The sequence below is a fragment of the Catharus ustulatus genome, chromosome Z, assembly GCF_009819885.2.
Source record: "Catharus ustulatus isolate bCatUst1 chromosome Z, bCatUst1.pri.v2, whole genome shotgun sequence".
In the NCBI taxonomy this organism is placed as follows: Eukaryota; Metazoa; Chordata; class Aves; order Passeriformes; family Turdidae; genus Catharus; species Catharus ustulatus.
The window spans coordinates 15,072,962-15,092,902 of record NC_046262.2 but is presented as its reverse complement, the minus strand read 5'-3'; the positions used below and the strand labels follow the sequence as shown (position 1 = coordinate 15,092,902).

Below are 19,941 nucleotides of genomic sequence, written 5' to 3'. Positions count from 1 at the left end.
ACATTCTCTTTAAATCCCCCAGACTGAAAATCATGTTTTGTATCTAATATGCAGGTTTTGAGTTTTGGGATTCAGAATATAGACTGCCATTTTCAAACAACAACCAACTCCCATGAACAGAAAGTTAAAGACACCATAATGTGCTCTCCATATTTGTACTTGCACTCTTTCAATGTGGGTGCTTCATCTCTGCTTTAAGTTTAGATAAAAGTAAGGGCACAAACTTTTCATCTTTTATGCGTGAATTTTTTTATTTAAAAATGCAAAATATCATGTACCAATATGCCCATATATCTCTAGCAGTCTGATATTTTCAGTCTTAAATCCTCTGTATTCTATGTCTAACCATACTATTAATTAGTGTTTTATACTTAAAATACTTTTAAACACCAGCTGGACATTCTTCAGCCTCTAAATATAACTCCTGCATAGTGATAATTGTGCATATTACAGTATTTATCTTTAGTTGATTGAAGTATGGAGTATGTCTGCATTTATAGATTGGAAGTACATTAAAACCAATATAGCAGATAAGTGCTAAATGCATTTTTTCGTACTATATTGGCAGATGACTGCTACTCCTCATGCAAGTTCTGTCCAGCAAATTTGCCCGTGATAAACCTGAAAATGTCTCTGTTGTTGCTGAGAATTTTATGTGTGATATATGCAGATGCAAAATATTTGTGTCTAAAGAATGGAGGAATACATTGAATTCCAGCTTACTGTATGAGTTTGATATGAGTTTAGCTACTACAGCCTATATAGTAGCCACAGAATTATCAGTATTTAGGAAAATGCTAATGATTAAGAGGTGAACTGCTATATGCAAATTGGATTAAAAGTGTAGAAGTAGAAACCAAAAAATTTAATACTTGTATTGTTCCTTCACTCAGATTTTTGTGCTTTTGAGAAGGTAATAAATGCAAAAATGAATCTTCTAAAGGGGTCATTAAATCTCCCACAACTTTTGAGTATTTAAATACCAAACTCACAGCCAAGTAATGGTACCACTAGCTTTACCAGGTATTTTGTAATTTGTGAATCTTACTTCATTTGAAAGGAGCTGGAGGCTCTAAGAAAACACTTTAGTGGGTGACTTCTATCCAATATATGCCTTTTTCAGCAGCTTACATAACACTGGCATGCAGCCAAGAGTCAGGTGTGTCAGTATGGTTCTCTGCTGAAATTAATGTGCTGAAATTAATGATCCTGCCTTAGAAACCTCAGCTTTTTTAGAAGTTCAGGATGACACTTCTTTTCCTTTAAACTGCCTGATGAGAATTAAATGAGTTTCATTTCTGATTTGCAACATGTACATCACCTGTAATTTTTGTCTGCAGATTTTCCACATGACGTACGATCTGGCCAGTGCAGTGGTGAGAATCTTTAATCTGATTGGAATGATGCTCCTGCTGTGCCACTGGGATGGTTGTCTACAGTTTTTAGTACCATTACTCCAGGATTTCCCACCAGATTGCTGGGTGTCCCTAAACGGTATGGTTGTAAGTATTGTTCATTTTTCATTGTGCTTTCTAAATATTACTTTCCTAAACAGTTAGATTCAGAATTTAGTGTAAAAACACACGACTAGTAATATACTGCCCTGCAATTTATTCAAGGTTACTTTCACATCTTGTTGACTCACTTGCTTATGAACTAAAGTCCGTTTTGTAGTCCTCATGATCAATAAAATGATATTGACTCACTGTCAGTAAATGAGCCAGAAAATACTTTTAGATTTAAAGTCATTCCATTTTATTAACCCTTATTTCCTAAAAAACGCCACCAAAAGAAATACGGAAACACTCAGTTCACCACTACTTTCAGTTTAGGCCGTAGTTTCAGAATGCTGCTGAAGGTAGATTATTGGTGTTAGTTTCATGCCATGTTATCCTCAGTTTGTAAACTTCTGAGTCATGTAATGATCCATTGTTCCAATACATAGATCAAGATTTTTATAAGTAAAATAAGATAAATAGATTCAACTGTATGATCGTTTTCTGTGTGGGAACAGAATGTTCAAGGACAGAATGTGATTGTGTGTTATTTATAAAGATGGGTAATGATTTTTTACTTAAAGGACAATGGCTGTGAAAAATAATTTTTTTTTTATCGAGTCAGGTAATGTGGCAGTATATAGAACATTTTTATAGGAAGTACAGTGAAATTGTTGGAATGGGCCTATAGCCAAAAGAAAAGGCCCCAAGCAGCTCTCTCAATGGTAATCTGAAAATACATGTCTCCACTTCTTGTAATCTTAGGATCCATAAACCACTGCCTTTATTGTAGATGGGCATCTTGCTCAGTGTCCTCAGTTCCTACTGTAGAACCATAACAGTATTTGTTCCTTTAGGAACATGATACTGCACATTAATGTGGGAGCTCCTTGACTAAGACTGTCAGTCATACAGACAAGTATTTGCAGTCATCAGACAACATCTTTAATGATAACCAGCATGTTTGCTGACACCTCATTGTGCCTGCTTTTCTAAAAAAAATACTGACATATCTTCAAAAAATGGGATTGCTACAATAAAAGTAGGTCACCGCAGTGCTGACTGGAACATCTTTCCATTCTCCTGTATTCTGTGTTCTGCTTTCTAACATCTTCCATTCACATTTACAAAGCATGAATTTTCTACCAGCTTTTAAAAGATCTGGATGAAAATCATGCTAGCGAATGAAAGGAGGCCTTGGATTACACTTAATTGAAGTATTCAACTTTTAGAAAACACTAAACCATGAAATTCTCTCTGCTCCTTAAGAGCAACATTCAGTCTTAAGAAAGCTGTACACACTATGAACATGCTCAGACCCTTCTTTCTGCCTACCCACATTCAGGGTTATTTTTTAAGGAAACAATATTCTCCCTACTGTCCACTTAATCTTGGAAAGATCATTTCTGAAAGTTGCAGCATTCTTTTTTTTTTAATCAGAAATTTTTGTTGAATGAATACTGGGAAGAAATTTGCATATAAATTTCACAGTGTAGGCAGTCTTTTGGGGCAGTGGCAAGACAAAGAATGGTGGGCTGTCAGGCTGGAATCAGGAGCATATTTAAGACCACTATTAGGGAAATAGTGACTTCTAGACATGTCATGGTGTTACAAGACATTTCCTAGTTGTTTTCCAGTCTCTGGGAATTAATTCTTTAACACTAAAAAAAGACAGTGAAACTGTCATGGAATATCAGTCCTCTAAAATGAGAGCAGAAACAGAAGGAGCTTGATAATGATGATCATGATAATGGTTATGTGTGCATTCAGAGTCTGACATTATTTTATTTTTGGAATGACTTTGGAGTTTGAAAGGGTTTCATGTTCCTGATACTGCAATAGCTTTCTCAAGAGGGAAACCTTACTCTTCTGTATACTGTAGCATCTAAAAATTTAATCTACTCTGAATTTTAACTTTTGTTACTGAGATGACAGCACCTGGTACTGGGGTTTGGATACAAAGTAAAATTTTAAACTTATTAATTGTGATCACTGGCTCGAAGACTTATTCAAGCCAATGTGTGCTTAGCCAGAAAAAGTCAGTTTTCCAAAATATGAGTCAGTAGTGAGTCAAAGCTTTTGCAGATATCTGTTAATAAAGGAAGTAAGGTAGTCAGAAGGGTGACATGGCATCTCGACTGACACAGCCCAGCCTACTCTTCCTGTCCACAGTTCCATCTTGTCTTGCACATTAATTCCTTCAGGCTTCAGAGTGCAAGAACTTTTAAAAACCTTGTCTTGAAAGCTGTTTCATCTGCCTGAACTGATACACTAAAGTATCCAAATGCCTTAGACATGCTTGTGGTTTTAATTTATAAATACTGTAAAGGAAAATAACCTTAATGTCACAGAGAAACAGGAAAATGAATCCAGGTTGCAAGTTATTTACTACCTCTTTGAACAATGTGACTGAATGTAATTAAAATAAATTAGTTGGAGTTATATCTTTGAAAAGTTAGTAGAAACCTCATAAAGCGACATGAAGGACACTATAAAATTAAATCCCTCTCTGTAAAAAGGGGATGAGATCACCACTGGTTAACACTGTACCAACTTACAGCCTAGGTAGTTCAACAAAATTGTTCAGATCCCGTTGATAAAGTCTTTGCCATGGAAATAACTGTGGACCTGTATTGTATCTGTACTGTCAGCTTGAACCTCTTGGCAGTTCCTAACATAGGCCCTCATCTTGCACTGAAATGACAGAGCTGACATCTTCAAGAATATTGGTGTACTGGTCATTAAGAAAAAAGAACACTGATAAATGTAATATTAAAGTAAGTAGCAGCTGTCCCTCCCCACCTTTTTTGTCACATTCCAGCCCATACATTACAGATAAAATAGCAGTGAATTACTTATAGGAGTAAGTTTTTAATTACTTATAGGAGGGAATATAGCTCTTCAAGTCTGTTTTAGTTTTTTCAACACTAGCATTTTTCAATTTCTAAAGAATGTCTTTTCTGAAGAAGTTTCACAGACTTTCACAGTAATGCTGCCTAATTTCTCCTTGGCTCAGAAAACCTATTATCTGCAGCTCCCTCTGTAACTTATCCTCAACTTTCTGATCTGCATTGCTTTAGACTAGTGTACTTCCATAATGACTGATAGACTAAACATTTTTTGTCATGCCTCAGAGTTAGAGTCGGTAGTTCCTTCGAAAATTAAGAGTAAAACTTACAGATACAAATAGGTACTCACAAAAGCAGAAAAGCACGAGGGTCCTCTGCTACAGTCAGTCTATAGAAAACAAGAGTCTGCATTCCGTTTCAGATGCAGTAATTGCAAAACCAGTGTGTGGGTCCCAGCTGATGAATTCACCCAGTCACGTCTTATAGGGAAGGGTTTTAGTAGCCAAGTACAGATGAGAGATGTCACTTTTGCCACTGATGCCATCTGGCCATCTAAACATCACAGCCTGTAATAAAGCCTACCTTGCAGCAGATCATTACTAACACTATCTGAAGATTCCCAACCTATATTTTCCTGTCTGTAGTTGCAATAATTAGTTGTATGATTAGAAAAACATATGGTCCCTTAAGCAAGCTACTTACCTGGTCTTTACATATCTTTTATTTGTAATGTTCCCTTTCTGAGATAAGTCAGGCAGAGTGGTATAGAATTTAACTCGAATGGTGAGTTTTTTAAAAGCCAAAAGAGATTGTAAAGCTTTTGGAAAGGCCTTACTTTTCTGGCATTTCCCTTGGCAGTCAGCCGATGTTTGCTCAGCAAGAGCCCTTCAGGTACTCTGATTTATTTTATTTTGTCTTTTCCTTTCTGTCCTTGCAGTTGAATTGTTTGCAGCTCTCGGGGTGTTCTAGGATGTATTTAGTAACCTGGGATTTTGCATTGTATTGATGCTCATTTTTATCTCATGATTTCCTCAGGGGCAAAGTAAATCAGACATCAAAACCCTGATGATATCAGCATTGCTAGTAAAAGAATTTGGGAATTTCTGCTGTAGAGTCTTGAAGTCTCTCTCATTATAAAATGAATTACTTAAATGAATATTTGATAGAGAAATTCAAAAAGGCAGGAGATGGTTAGGATTTATATTGCCCTAAGAACTGTGCTAGCATATATATAATATATAAAAAAGCTATTTAGTATACCATCCAAAACTATAATTTTAATTCTTAACATTTCTTACTAATGAGCACCATTTTCAATTACATAATCACTTTTCTTTTCAGTGACATCTCCGCTTAACTTAGTAGAGCTCAAGTATTTCATTGCAGTTGTTTTGATGTTATTCTGCATTGGTTTTGGTTTTTTGATAATTCATCAACTTAGCACCTTCTTCCCTATAGGTGGCAGTTAGGGAAGCTGATTTTCTCATGATACTTTTCTGCATTTGATCATTATGTGATAGTCATCATTTAGAGCTTCACAAATGTCTCTGAGTACATTTTTATTATTATGAAACATTATAGAGCCATATTTAAAGCATTAGATTCGAATTATTTCATTTGCAATGCTGAGCAATAAATACTTATGTAAATCAAATCTTATACTGTGTGCTTAAAAAGTATGGACTGTATGGAAATCATGATTCCTAGAGGCACTGAGGACCAGTATACTGGTATACTGGTATTCTAATGTGTTTTGTACTCATGTATTTATATTAATGTGTGTCTATTTGGTTAGTGCAGTGCTTCTTGGAACTGGAAAAAGTGTGAAATTACAAATCAGAGATGGACTGGGATCAAAATGAGTGGATTTGCTCAAGTCAGATACTCTGTTTGCAACACAATTTGGAAATATGGTGATATTGGTAATAACAATATGTAACAGACATTTTTAGGACTAAGACACAAATATTTTTAAATCTACAGTGAGTAATTCTATTGCTTCTGTTACGTGCAGCTGTTCAGAATTCAGTTACTGGTCCTTCCTGCCCTCAGCACTGACCTAGTCACTGAGGTCAGTCTGCTTCTTCCTGCATTAAGATGATGAAGTAATGACTTGTTTTACCAGTCTGGCATGAAGTGATAGGCCTAAAAATGTATTAGCTCAGGAAAATATATTAATTTGTGTGATTTGACTGTAAAAGAAACAGCAGAGGAAAATTTTGTGGATGTGCAGTGCTAAATGACAAGGTGGGTTTAGTGCAGGCTGAGGACGTGCTTTAACTACAATACCAAAAATTTATGCCAAGCTAGTGGGGACTAGAGAAATAGAGTATCCGAGGACACAGTTGATTTAATTCAGTGTGTCGTGATCAATGAAGAGGAAAACAAATCAGGTTCTCATTTTTACCACAATTGCTGAGGATCTAGGAAGCCCACATGGATTTTGACTTAAGCTTTCCTCTGTTCTCTGACAGATTAGCAGGCAGTCTGCTTTTGCAGGCCTAGAACGGAAAGTAGTTATAATTTTAATAATTTTTCTTTCCAAACTCCTTGTTTCCTTCCAACCTCTTTGGTGTAATATTCTATACATTTTTTGATGTTTCATATACTGTATTTTTGATAGTAGATTTCTTATGTGCTTAGATTGAAACAGTTATTAGGTTTCCCCAGCCTTACAGTTCTTGAGATTTCTTTATTTTCTGTATATTATTTCTGCCATTAATGTCTTCTCTGATTATAAATTGTAGATTATTGTCTTAACATCATGATCTAATTAAAATGTAGAACCTTAAGAACTGAAAAATGAAGGTGCTAAATCAATTACAGTGAGGTTTAAAAATTTTTAAGAGTTTAACAATAGGGAAAGTTATACTTCAATATCTGGGTTATAACTGCCTCAAAAGGGAAAATAGTCGTTCATACAAAGTATTCCCACCTTCACCAACTCTGAAAATTGTTTAGCATTGCAAACTCAACTGTTGTCATAAGCCCTGCCACTTTACCTTACTCTCACTAAAATGCTTAAAACTAATGTTGTAGGATGTAATTATTTAATGCTGCTGGTGATAGTTGTTTCAGCAGATACTGGTGCTTAATGCAACCTAGAGGAAGGATCCAAATCAGGACACGTTTGTGAGTGTTGATTGTAGCACTATGTTGCTGATGTGATAATAGCTGCTAAAGAGTAAATTCCGTAATGAATTAGTTGGCTGCCTTGCATGCTTCTGTTTCTTTCAGATCCAAAGCTGGTCTTCCCTACAGGGGATGAGAATAATGAAGCAATTATTTAGATGGAGCATACAAAAGCAAGTTGATACACTTGAAAGACACTAACTTGTTTCCACACTTCTTCTGTGTTTTTGAAAGAGCTAGTAAAAATATGTCAAGGAGCAGATGCAAGGAAGAATTTGCTTATTTGTCATCAAAATTTAGTTTCCATGTTTCTCCCTCAAGAATCATCACAACTTATAAATGCTTATGCTGCAGTATACTGTGAAGGAATTTCTGGTAACTGTAAACTACAAAATATTTTATGTAAGCCTTACACTGGAAAGAATAGAAGAAATTGCACATTGTATTTTAAAGTCTAGGGAAAATTAACACACTTCATAAAGTGTGCTCTAAGCCATTTCTGAAGTTAAAAAATGTGAACTAAAGTAAAAACTTGAGTTGGACTTACCATGTTTCAGGACCTTGTATCCCACATTTGCCCTGGAGGAAATATTCAGGAGGTATTTTAAGTACCACATGGCCAAAAGCAGATTCTCTGTTGTAGAAGTGAGTGTTCCCTTTGTTCTGGGGGTAGCTGGATCAGTCTACTTCACTCTGTAAATTTAAAATATTTATCTGCATGTAGTGGTACTCTGGACTGAACTGGAATATAAATGTGAAAAAATTACTTGGAAGTAGCTCTCCAGGGGTGGCCTTTTCTCTAGTGATTGGAGTATCCAAAAACTGAACTCTTGGAATATTTATGCCAGACCAGGTTTCCCAGAATAAACTCAGTGCAGATATATCCAGATGGATGCCATTCATATACAGCTGTTCTTCAGCAAATCTTCCCCCTTTTCTCTGCAAACCTTAATTAAAATGCACAGCCTTATTCTTGATCTGTATGATTTAAGACTGCACAAAAATGTGGTTTGCTCAAGGTGCATTTTTTATTAAGGGGTCATTACCACAATCAGATTTTCTCAAGAGCACTGATGTTACTGCTTTTACCTGGTGGGTTTTGCCATGTCAAAGCTGAATTTTCACACGCCTATTTAACATCGGACTCATTCTAATATTTAAAGTGGATCTGGAGAGAAGCCCCTACTGGGATGCAATTAGACATGAAAAATGGCCATCTGAAATTGTGCATTTAGAATACTTACATTTATGAAAGCAAGATACCTTGTTCTGCTTCATGTAATTCTAAACCAAGTCACTCTGATACATGAGAAACTTGAGATACAGGTCTGTGTCTACCAGACCTATGTCAGTAGTCTGTAGGATCTGTAATCTGGATTCCCAATCCTTGATGAAGAAAAGAGGGTTTTATGATATTTCTTTTGAAAATTTGGTTATTTATGAACTTGTCTCTCCATGGAAATTTCAATATTTCATCACTTTCACTTTGATTTAAATATGAATGAAGCTAAAAACTTCTCTGTAAAACTGGAAGTCTCAATTTGCCTTCACTTCTGGTTACCAAAACATGAGAAGAGCAGGAAATATATGGCATTATATTTTCTTCCATTTGTTTTATCTTACAAATTTACCTTCATGTCTGTCTGAAATGGTTTTGCCCGTACTATTTATACATTTAAGCCAGGGATATCACAATTCATTTGGATGCATGTATTTTGCCTCTTTTAAAAATATAGAATAATTTTCTTTAAGATTGCTCTGATGCATCTGCTTTACTGCTCTTCCTGCTTTCTGCACATATACTCATTTGAGCACACTCAACTTGAACTAATTCATATATAGGTCTAAAAATTTCAGAAAATTGAATCTAATAGAAATCATGGAAAAGATTTTGTAGACGAAAATCTTTACATCCTCTGAAATATACAGCATCTTATTTAATGTTATTGCTAATGAGTAAATTTTTAATATCTTCTAGATGTGTGTACAGATGTTTGCATCTTAATTGTAACAGCAAACAGTGGATACTTTTAGTATCAATAGCTTAAACTACTGAATGCCCTTTAAATATATTTTGCTTTCTTTCTGCTATCTGGATTTTTATATTTGTTAATTTAGGAGATATTGACAACATAAGGAAAAGAACCAAGCCCTATGGTGAAACTTTCTCTGGCCATATGCCACGTTTAATAATTTGCACTGGGTTTCCTTTCCTCCTGTGAGGGGAAGCAATACTATCATTAAAAAGTTATTAGACTTAAAAAAAAAAAACTGATATAAATAATGTACTAATCGATCTAATTTAGCTGTAAAAGTAAAACCATTTCCCCCTAAATTAAAAAAAAAAAAAAACAAACATTATTGAGATTACCTTATTTTCTTCTCTTTGCTTTGAATCCCTGGTGCTTATTACAAAATATTCATGACAGTCTCCTGTGAAGTGAATTGGAGCAGAGAGAGATATAAACTGTGAGACCTTGTTTAATAACACAATATTCCCTGTATTTTGGGGTGCTGCTAACATGAGAGAGTTGCTTTGAAACAATCTCTTTGAAAGCCAGCAGTTGACATTTGAAAGAGATAAGAAAATAATGACCATATTCTTCACAAATGACTCATGTTCCCTTTCCAATCCATCACATCTATCATTTTAGTCACTGTGTCTGATCTTTTATGTTTGGAAGATGATGAATTAGCTTGCAATTGAGGGTAGCTTAGGACTTGGACAATAGTACACATAATCAAAACAGGATTATCTGCATTGGTATAGATAGGGAGGGAATTAACATGACTGGTTTTGAACAGCTGGCTACTTAGTAGTGGTGTTTTCAAGTGGAGTGCACTCAGACTGCTAGTTCAGTTTTACAAAGGGTAATTGGGTACTGGTCAGGAATAAAGGCAGTATACCACTCATTTGTCACTCTTTTCAGTAATATATAATATCCCTCTGCTTATCTCTAATAGTAAAGAACTTTAAATTTATCTCTTAGATACAACTAGAAGAGTTATGGCAAACCTAAACTCAGCTAAATGTTGCCAGAACAATGTTAACAGAAGAATATTTGAGGGAGTTTCCTGTCTATTTTAATAGCTTTTTCCAAGTGTTCAGAAATTAACTTCATCATCCTTGATAAAAACGTTTGCTGGAAGCAAAATAAAACTAAGATTTATGTGATTAGAATATGCAAGAGCTCACCCTGGAAATGTACACTCAAGAACAATGAGTAGGCATACTACATTTCCAGAAGGTAAGGACAGATTTGACCCTGGAATTTTTTGGAACGTGTGCAGATGTCTCTACATGATGACCTCTCATAACCCATGCCATTCACATAATGCTGCCTGTCCTGTGCCACCATCTCTCTATATGAAACACAGATGGAATACGGAAATTTAAATGTGCTTTTACCTTCATGTAACTCTCTAACTCTAATAGCCATGACTTTACTCTTGCAGCAAAGCCATGCTGCTACCTACACTTTTGTACATATAAAACTTGAAATAAATGAATTAATTTCTGAGTTGCATGAATAAGAAAGGATGAGGTCCCCTTACGTCTTTTCAGTCTGCATCTTGACAAAGAAGATGTTTATGGAAACGTACAAATGCAGAGAGGAAGTGCGTTTACACTTAATGGTGTATTGCTCCTAAGTAAATATGTTTTGCAGATCAATTAAATATCCTAAACCTAAGCCACTCTAGTAAACCCTCCCACCCACACAAAGTGACATGGGGAAGAAGAAGAAGGAATGCGACAGTTTAAATAGAAATAGAACATCTGAGGTTGAGTTTTTTCTAAGCATGAGCCAGTGCACTCAACCATTGCAACATGATTTGAGGAAACATAAAGTTGGCATGTGTACAGATAAATAAAAGATGAAAGCTTGTTGTTTTTATTCTTCTGCTTTTAAAATCTTTCAGACTTGAGATAAGAAAGTGCTCACTGTTTACCCATACAGCAAATATGTAGACATCTGCCCACAGACTATCTAGAAAATAGTTTTAAAATTTTTCTCATTAATAATGTTAAAGAAAAAAAAATGCCATTAATGGTGGCGACATAAAATCTGAATTAGAAACTAAATATGCATGGTATCAATTAAAATGCAATATAATGTGTATTTCTTATCAATGATGTCTCTCAACTGTATTTTGAGAGATAATTTAAAAGACATGGTATTTTGCTGTTTTGAAAGCTGCCTTGATGTATATCCTCTGATGACCTTCCTTCCATTGATGACTGTGTTCCTTCTCACAGTTGACTTTAAAGGTTGGATTTGAAAAATACTTTCTTATATATATTTTTTTTAAAGAAATGTTGGGATTTTTGATATAAACTTCATCAGAAAGAAATAGCCATGTGATCTGAAATTAGATTCAGTGATTAGATTCAAGACCATTAGTTAAATAAAATGAAAACTTCCCTCTGTAATGTTTACAAGGGATTTATTAAACTTTTCTGATCTGTAACTCAGCTTAAACTTCTCTGACCTATGTGCTTGGAGGATGCAAATCATGATTGTGATAAAAAAGAAATTATTCTTGTTTGTCATTGTTCAGGATGAGTGCCATATATGTGCAGAGTGCCATGGTTTGCTAGATTTATTAAAAGATTCAGACATTTCTGTGGTACTGGTTTCAAGACAAGCTTAACTGAGCCTGTCTGAAATGAGTGGTTCTATTACTCTGCTTCTACAAACTAACTAAAACAAGAAAACCCTAAAAAAAGGATTATTCTTTTGATTCTAGTTAACATTAAATAGATATGCTGTGAATTATCAGATTTTTAAAATTAAACTTGAAATATAGCAGGTGCTCAGTTAACATGAAGGTTCTAGCTAAGAAGGGGTTTCCAACCATTTGCATGTTAGGTAATGCAATTTTTTGAGTAAATATGTGCTATTTTCCTTATAATCTGAGTCCTTATAGATGGTTCCAGTTTATCATGCTTCCCAACCTTTTACAAGCAATGTAAATTTGATACTTTAAATAAATGGATACACAAATATGTGCCCTGAATCTCAGAACTCTTTCTCTCACTGTTTGTTCTCTGCTGTAGAACTTTATCCATATAAGTAAATAATTATGATTTTTGCATTCTAAGCATCCCTCTGTTCTCATTTGGAATCTTTTTTTGTCTCTCACCTGCTCCTATCTGTGGTTTATGTTACCATCTCACTGTCGTATGCTCACAATAAATCCAGTGTACTGGAACAGAATTCACCAAGTCAAATCTGCAGCACCTCTTACAGAGCCCCTCTGACTTTTGTCAGACTTTCAAGGGCAACCTCATGTCCTGATCTGACTGCAAACTCAACTGCAAGAGGGAAAACACAGATCATAAAATAAAACCAGAGCTTGAGAGAAGAGGCTGTTGTCGACAATTTTTTTTCCTTCACTAGATTGAAGCTAGGAAGAAATGGGGTGTCAAGTCTATCCATGAAAACAGAGGTATACCCAGTAGGGAAGCTCAGGAAGATAATGGATGCAGCTTTAGCTGAATAGGATCCTGGGCAGTTTGTGGAAAGAGAAATTCTCCCCTGGATGTGATAAAGAACACCTGCATTAACATTCTACTCTGAATCACCATCTGCAGAAGTCTGATTTTTACTGACTGTGTAGGGAGTCTAGGGAGACCTGCCAACTCACTTAGCTATCAAAGTGAAGTACCTGAAGTCAGCTGAAGTGAAATTTTAGGATGCCTTTCCCTCTTAGTGCTGGGTCTCACAAACAAAACTCAGGACAAATTAGGCCATTGGCCATTGCAGACATCCTCATGTGAAAAACACAATGCACTTTTATTCTTCCTGTTCATTGTCCATCACTGTGGACTCTGGTGTTCCTGCTGTGCTCCTCTCCCTCAAGCATCAGTGCTAGACATCCCTGCCCTCTCCCCAGCGTTTGTCCTCTGGTCTGGGCTGTCTGCCTTAGAGCTGTACCCATTTCTGTCAGAGCGTTTTATCCTCAGTATCAACACTGAAAAATCTGGGTTCCTGTGAGCTACTCACCAGGTGGATGTTTTAGTTGCTCTGCAGGATAATTTTGCAGGTCTTCCTGTAATCAAATCATGTAATTAACTCTTAATTGCAGTAGGAGATTTTCCTCCTTTTTATGTTGTATCTATGAAAGTATGCCATGGGCTTTCCAAGCATTTCTAAGTAGTTATATGGCACTACTATTGTTCTGTGAAGGAAACAGTTGTTTCATAAATACTTGCCATGGAACTGTGAGAGAGCAAGTTGGCTAAAGAAAAGTTAAACCTTCCACTAAACCAGACTTCTTAAGGCCCCATTCAACATGGCCTTGATCACTTCAAGGGATGGGAGACATCCACAACTTCTCTGGGCAACCTTTTCCAGTGTCTCACTATCCTCACAGTATAGAATTTCTTTATATATCTAATATCTAGTCTAAAACTACTGTCTTTCAGTTTAAACCCACTTCTCCTTGTCTTATCACTACATGCCTTTGTAAAAAGTTGCTCTTCTTCATTTCCATAAGCCCTCACTTAGTATTGGTAAGCTGCTAAAAGGTCTTCCCAGAGTTGCTCCAGGCTGAAGAATCCCAGCTTTCTCAGTCTGTTTTTATAGGAAAGGTGCTTCATCCCTTTGATCATCTTTGTGGACCTCCTCTGATCTTGCTTAAACAGCTAGAAAGTTGGATAGAGAAACAAGAGTAATATAAAGGCAAACTGAATGTGTCCCAGTTGAGCTATTGGGATTTCATTCAGGTGGCACCAGCAGAGTTTGCAGTTTCCCTGTTCCCTTTCCAAGGATGGCAAGGGAAGATACTCGGAAAAGGTAAAACCACAGCAAGCATGGGGTGATGTTTCCCTCAGTTTTCAGAAATTTGCTACTGAGGGACTGAGCTAGTATCCAGGTGTTTAACAACTATCAGTCTGTGTTCCTTCTAGTAATCTGCCCAGTACTTTTTGGACTGCATGTCCATTTGTCCAGAAGCGCAGGTGTCACAGGATCATGACTCTGACATGCTGTCACACGCTGTCAGTGTCAAGCTGACCTTGGTGCTGTCCTCAACACTGGGGTGATGATACCTGAAAAAGCCCAGACTGACCAAGTGGGCATGGACTGATGGCTGCACAAGGGAATCCCTGTCTTTACAGCTGCAGCTGGCACCTGTGTGCTTCACATCTCTTGGGTGAATGCTACAGGATCACTCAAGTACAGTAATTTCACGAATACAAGCTGCAGCATTTTGACTAAAATTGTGCTCCCACACCGGAAATGCGGCTTAAACTCAGGAGCGGCTAATATGTGAATAATTTTCTGACATTTACAACCCCAGAAGTGCCAGCCAGGGTGCTGAGCCGAGCGCCTGCCAGTAAAACCCAGGATTTAGCGATTGTTACAAATTGGTTACTGTGTTGCGCAGCGGGTGGGGCCAGCTCAGTGCTGGCAGTGCGGGGGCGGGGAGGGAGGCAGGGGAGTTCCCTACTTCAGGCAGGGGGCTTTGTGCTGACATCCCCACGGTTCGGGGAGGAGGCTGGGGCTCCGTGCTGCCATCCCCGCGGCCCGTGGGGTAAGCGGGGAGCTCCAGCCCCCACCTGCCATGGCAGGAGCAGGCAGGCCCCGCACCCGCCTGCCACCGCCGCGGCGGGAACGGGGGTCCTCCGTCCCTGCCTGCCGCCACGGGGCAGCGCCGGGCCGGGGCAAGTGAGCCCAGAGGCGGCGGCCGGTCCCGAGTGGCCCTGCTGAGTGGCCCCACCAAGCTGGGCCCCCTGGCCCCGTCAGCAGCCCCGTGCGGGCTGAGCCCTCACAGCCTTAGCTGAGCCAGTAAACCCAGCCATGCCGGGTTCTGTTACTATTTGGCAACTTTGTTGCACGGGTCCTCGCTGCGAACGACAGAGCAACTTATATTCAGGTGCGGCTTATTTATGGACGAAGAACGAAATGTTTGCCAACACCCGGAGATGCGGCATATAGTCTGTGCAGCTTGTATTCGTGAAATTACTGTACTCTGTTAACTCCTTCAGGGATGATAAAAGAGGAGCATGTTCCCCTTCCTTCCCCTCAAAGTTCATAACCTCAAGGTCACAATATTCTTCTATGATTTAGATTAACCTCCTTCTGCTAGAGGAGGGAAATGAAATTTTTGTGGGTCACTAAGTCTGTCCTTTTTTTTTTTTTAAATGCCTAGCCATCATTTTGTGGGTGGTGTTGTGGTGTTTAGGCTGCTAAATAATTTTTCTTTATATTATATTACCTTGAAAGTCTTGTAGACTCTAGTAAGCACCTGCAGTTTTAAGGCATCTGAGTTTACGAAAAGGTCATCAGGAAACTCAGATAGATTCTCAGAAAAAAAAAACCTCTGACCTAGATTCAGTCTACTTGCTTTGACACTGAGGTTTGTTCTTTTCATAGAGCCAAAATAGGTTTTCAGCTGCAGAACTATTTTGCTTCCTGCTGTCACTGCCTAATAAAATAATGAACAGCTTTTTGTAGGACGTAGTATTTGATGAGGGATTGTGATTTACCAAAAATGCAGATCAGCCTCTTGAGGGCTCAGATATTTAGTAAGGTAATTTTCTAAAGAACTGCAAACTAACCAGATGCAACCTAGAGTCTCAAAGGCATCAGGTTATGAAATTTATCAAAAAACTGACAAGAAAGTACCAGCTAAGTGAAAAAAATACTTAAAAACAGCACTGATCCTCTGCCTTAAAAAATACATTATTTAAATAAAACATGGTAAGAATTATAAACTTAGTCTAAGCAGAACAATACTTGAATTAGCCTATATAGTATTAAGCATCCTTTTACTAGAGAAAATCCACTGTTTTTTAAAGCAGTGAATTCAGTAACTCACAAATCCCAATCCTACTCCTATGCTGATTCTCTATGTCAAAGTAGCATTGGTTCACCTTGATTCTTTTTTAAGCAGATTAAAACATATTCAGACTTGTTGTGAGTAGATCATATTAGACCATTTTAATCCACTATTTATATTTTTTTCCCCCTTAGGACACATTCTTAAAAATATTTACAGAAGGAGATGTAATTAACTAGAGTATGCCTATAAATAGAACCAAGGAGGAAAATGTGTCTTGGAAAATATTTGGATGTTTTGAAATATTCTTGGCGAGAAACCATTGGGATACTATTATTTTGTGCATGTCTATCTATGCATTTCCAAATTATGTATCAAGTTTGTCTAGATACTTCCTAATGATAGCTTTTTCTGCCACTTGTGAGGTTTGTTGTTTCCTGCCTTTTTAAATGTAGCTTCAAAATTCCTTTGATTCATAGAGTATGGTGACAGCACTAAGAAAGCCCTGTGTCCACTTCCAAAACTATATAATTTCCATTTGCCATTTTATTTGGGATTGGATGCTTCACATAGTTTGCTACCTAGTCTGAGTTGTTCACACAATAGAGAGGTTGAGTTCCTTCTACCAAGTTGCCTTTCCTAAATTGGTTGCAAATATTGTCTATGATGGTGTAGATTCTTCCTAACAGTTTTCAGTAAAGCTATGGAGCCACGAGTCAGGTTTATGTCACTTCACTCCTTCAGCTGTTTCCCAGAACTGCTCTATATTAAGACCACATTATCATCAGCCTATTCTTGACTATCTAGATAGCTACTGTTAAAAATGCAAAGCTTTTCTTGGTGATTGCATTGTAAAAGCATTTCATAAATGGTTTGATTCAATACTTGAGGCTTGTTAAGTAAACTGTTTTACTTTATATCCAGCTCCTTTCACCAAATGAAAGGAGCAGAACAAAGAAGTACTTTATCTTTAATGCACCCTGAATGTTTACCTCTCCTGAACAGAGCTATTTCATGAACAAAGTTCCTCATCAAAAATGCCTCCTTGCAGGATTTATGTCTTGTCTTAGTAGATATGCCATTGTACTGGGTTTTTTTCTTCTTTTCCTGTAAGAAAGTATTTCTTTTTAAGATGAATTCTTTGCCCAGAAGAAACCTGTAGATACACTTGTAATCACTTATTGTGACCACACACTACTTACTGTGATTAGAACATATTTTTGCATTGCCAGGCGGTGTATATCTGTTCCAGTCAGTCCCTTGTAAACAATGGCACTTAAGTTTATTTCGGGATAAAAAATCAGAGTCGTTTGAACATAATCAAAATTTGAGTGCATTATGACAAAGGAAAATAAAAGCCAACTGCCTTGATCAGAATTTTAATTTATTTGATAAATTTCAGTAAGGAACTTTGTTCACTGAAGAAACATATTAGCAGATAAATGTTCGATATTTTCTGCATCAGGAAAAATAATCAAAATAAAAGGAAAGATCTGCCATGCTACATTGTTTCTGTTTGATGGCTAGTGCCAAAGCAAGAGCACCAAAAAATGAACAAGCTGTAATGACAGCAAAGTCATGTAGCTATTCTGAACTGAGTAAATATATAACATTTAGTCATTGCTCCTCCAGTCAAACTTCTTTTCCTGCGGAATGCAGTGCCAAACAATTTCTAATTTTTTTCCTGCTAGTACTGATCTTGAAAGTATATGCTGAGTCACTTACACCATCTGTTATCTGTGCACGTATCAGCTGAAAGGTTCAGAAGTTTCCGAAGACATCTGCTTATTTCACTGAGCTTACCAATTCAGGGTTTTTCTGTTTTACATCATACATACTTGCACACTTCCTAAAATAGACTTCTCTTCCTTGCACTTTTTAAGAATTTTAGAACACTGGAATTTTTAGTCTTCCAAGTCTGATCCCACCTTGCCTTTGTTTACTAGTTTTAGAAAACAAGATATTCATAGTAGCAATAGCTTTGATAAAAACTAGAGGTTTTACATGGTAGTGCATTCACCATTGCATGAGCTTTGAAACAGTAAATGTTTCTCAACTTGGTTATTCATTGTGAATTCAAACTTCTTTAAAAGCTGAATTACTGAGATGATATTTTGCTCCAATTTCCTGGCTGAGATTTTAACTAATGTGTAATTCTAAGGTACCAGATACCAGAGGCAGGAAATTATGCAACTTCCTGATAGAAAGCCATGTAAACTATATATATACATATATATAAATATATATATATATGTGGATTACTGAGGAAATTATAGAGTCAGTACAGAGGCCCAGTTCTATTGTCATATCATGTGCACGTAACTAGTTGACACAGGCAAAGGATGTCATGGCCTCTTTTCCAGTTATGTCAAACATACCTGGTAAAAATTTTGCTAACATGCATCTATAGCGTTTTCTTAGCATGCCTTTTTCATTAGTTAGATTATAAATAACTCTTCAGTTTAAGAAGTTGTCTAGAAATGATTGAAAATAATGACTTACAAATAAATATATAGCTATAACTTACATAACCATATATGGCTATATAAGTCATAAATAGAGTTTAGTTGAATTCCTGATGGAAGAGACTACTTTTTACAGTAAATTTGACCAGCAGTAGTTCACGTCCCCCAGATTTTAGGTGGGTGTTTCCTCAGGGCCACTCTTGTGTTACAGTCTCTGCCACCATGCAGGCGAGGATTCTTTGTGCTTTCTTCAACCTCTTGAACCCTAACTTTGCATTAATTTTGTGCAATGACTTCCTGTGACAATGCTAAAATGAGAGGGCTTACTTATGGACTGTCCAGCTGCCTCTGTGGTCATAAATAAGATTATAGTGCCCAATTTTGATGGGCACTGGGATAGGACTGGTTTAGGAGCTATCTAATATTTCCATAGAATAAATATTTTTTGGGTTTCACCACAGGACAAGCTCATGACAGCAGCTTAGAAGGAAGGGTTCCTCACCTACACCAGCTTCAAAGTACAAGTGCAGTTGTTTGGAAGGGTGCTATGGGACCAGTGTTAGATCAGGGGCATTTCTAAAAGTGAAACTGTGTGAACCAACTTCTAGAGCTTGGAAATGCTTTCTGGTGCTTTTAAATTTACTAGGATAGAGACTAACTGTCTATGTCCTGTCAAGATGCTCCTTCAGATACTACTTACTTTCAGAAGAACCTGAAGACAATGGTGAGCAAAAAAGACTGGGGTGTGAGTGACAAGACAAGTTCTTTCAGACAGGGAGAGCTACTTCCCCACTTCTGCTACAATTTTGATGGGAGAATGAGGATGAATTTAAAATCCTGATAGAAACAATTTCTCTTAATTATTAAGCCAGTCTTTGCTCCATGACTGCAAAGCATGTTCTTGCAAACTGACAGACTCATTTCTGTGACACCTGCAGTAATTGTGATGTGAAAGAAAAAAGGACTGAGGCAAAAATGAAGAAAACATTATTGTCTATGCAATAGTCACCTTAGTATGAGATTTCTAAATCAATTTATATCTCAGTGCAAGAATATGGCTGAGGGAAGATAAGCTGTGCCTGAGGGAATGACTACAATATGGGAGTGGAATTGATTTGTCGTATGACAACAAAATTTCCTGATGAAAACCTGCATAGATTATATAGAAAAATAGCAACCCTTTTTTAATCCCCTTAGAAAAATAATTTTACT

At 37.0% G+C, this 19,941-nt stretch overlaps 1 protein-coding gene across 1 annotated transcript in view; it reads left to right on the top strand.

The window, feature by feature from the left end:
- Nucleotides 1-19,941, top strand: part of HCN1 (hyperpolarization activated cyclic nucleotide gated potassium channel 1) — a 192,069-nt gene that overhangs the window by 100,105 nt on the left and 72,023 nt on the right. The window contains exon 3 of the mRNA XM_033086073.1: nt 1,341-1,502. Coding sequence (XP_032941964.1) covers nt 1,341-1,502 — 162 coding nt within the window. The remainder of the gene's footprint in view (nt 1-1,340; nt 1,503-19,941) is intronic.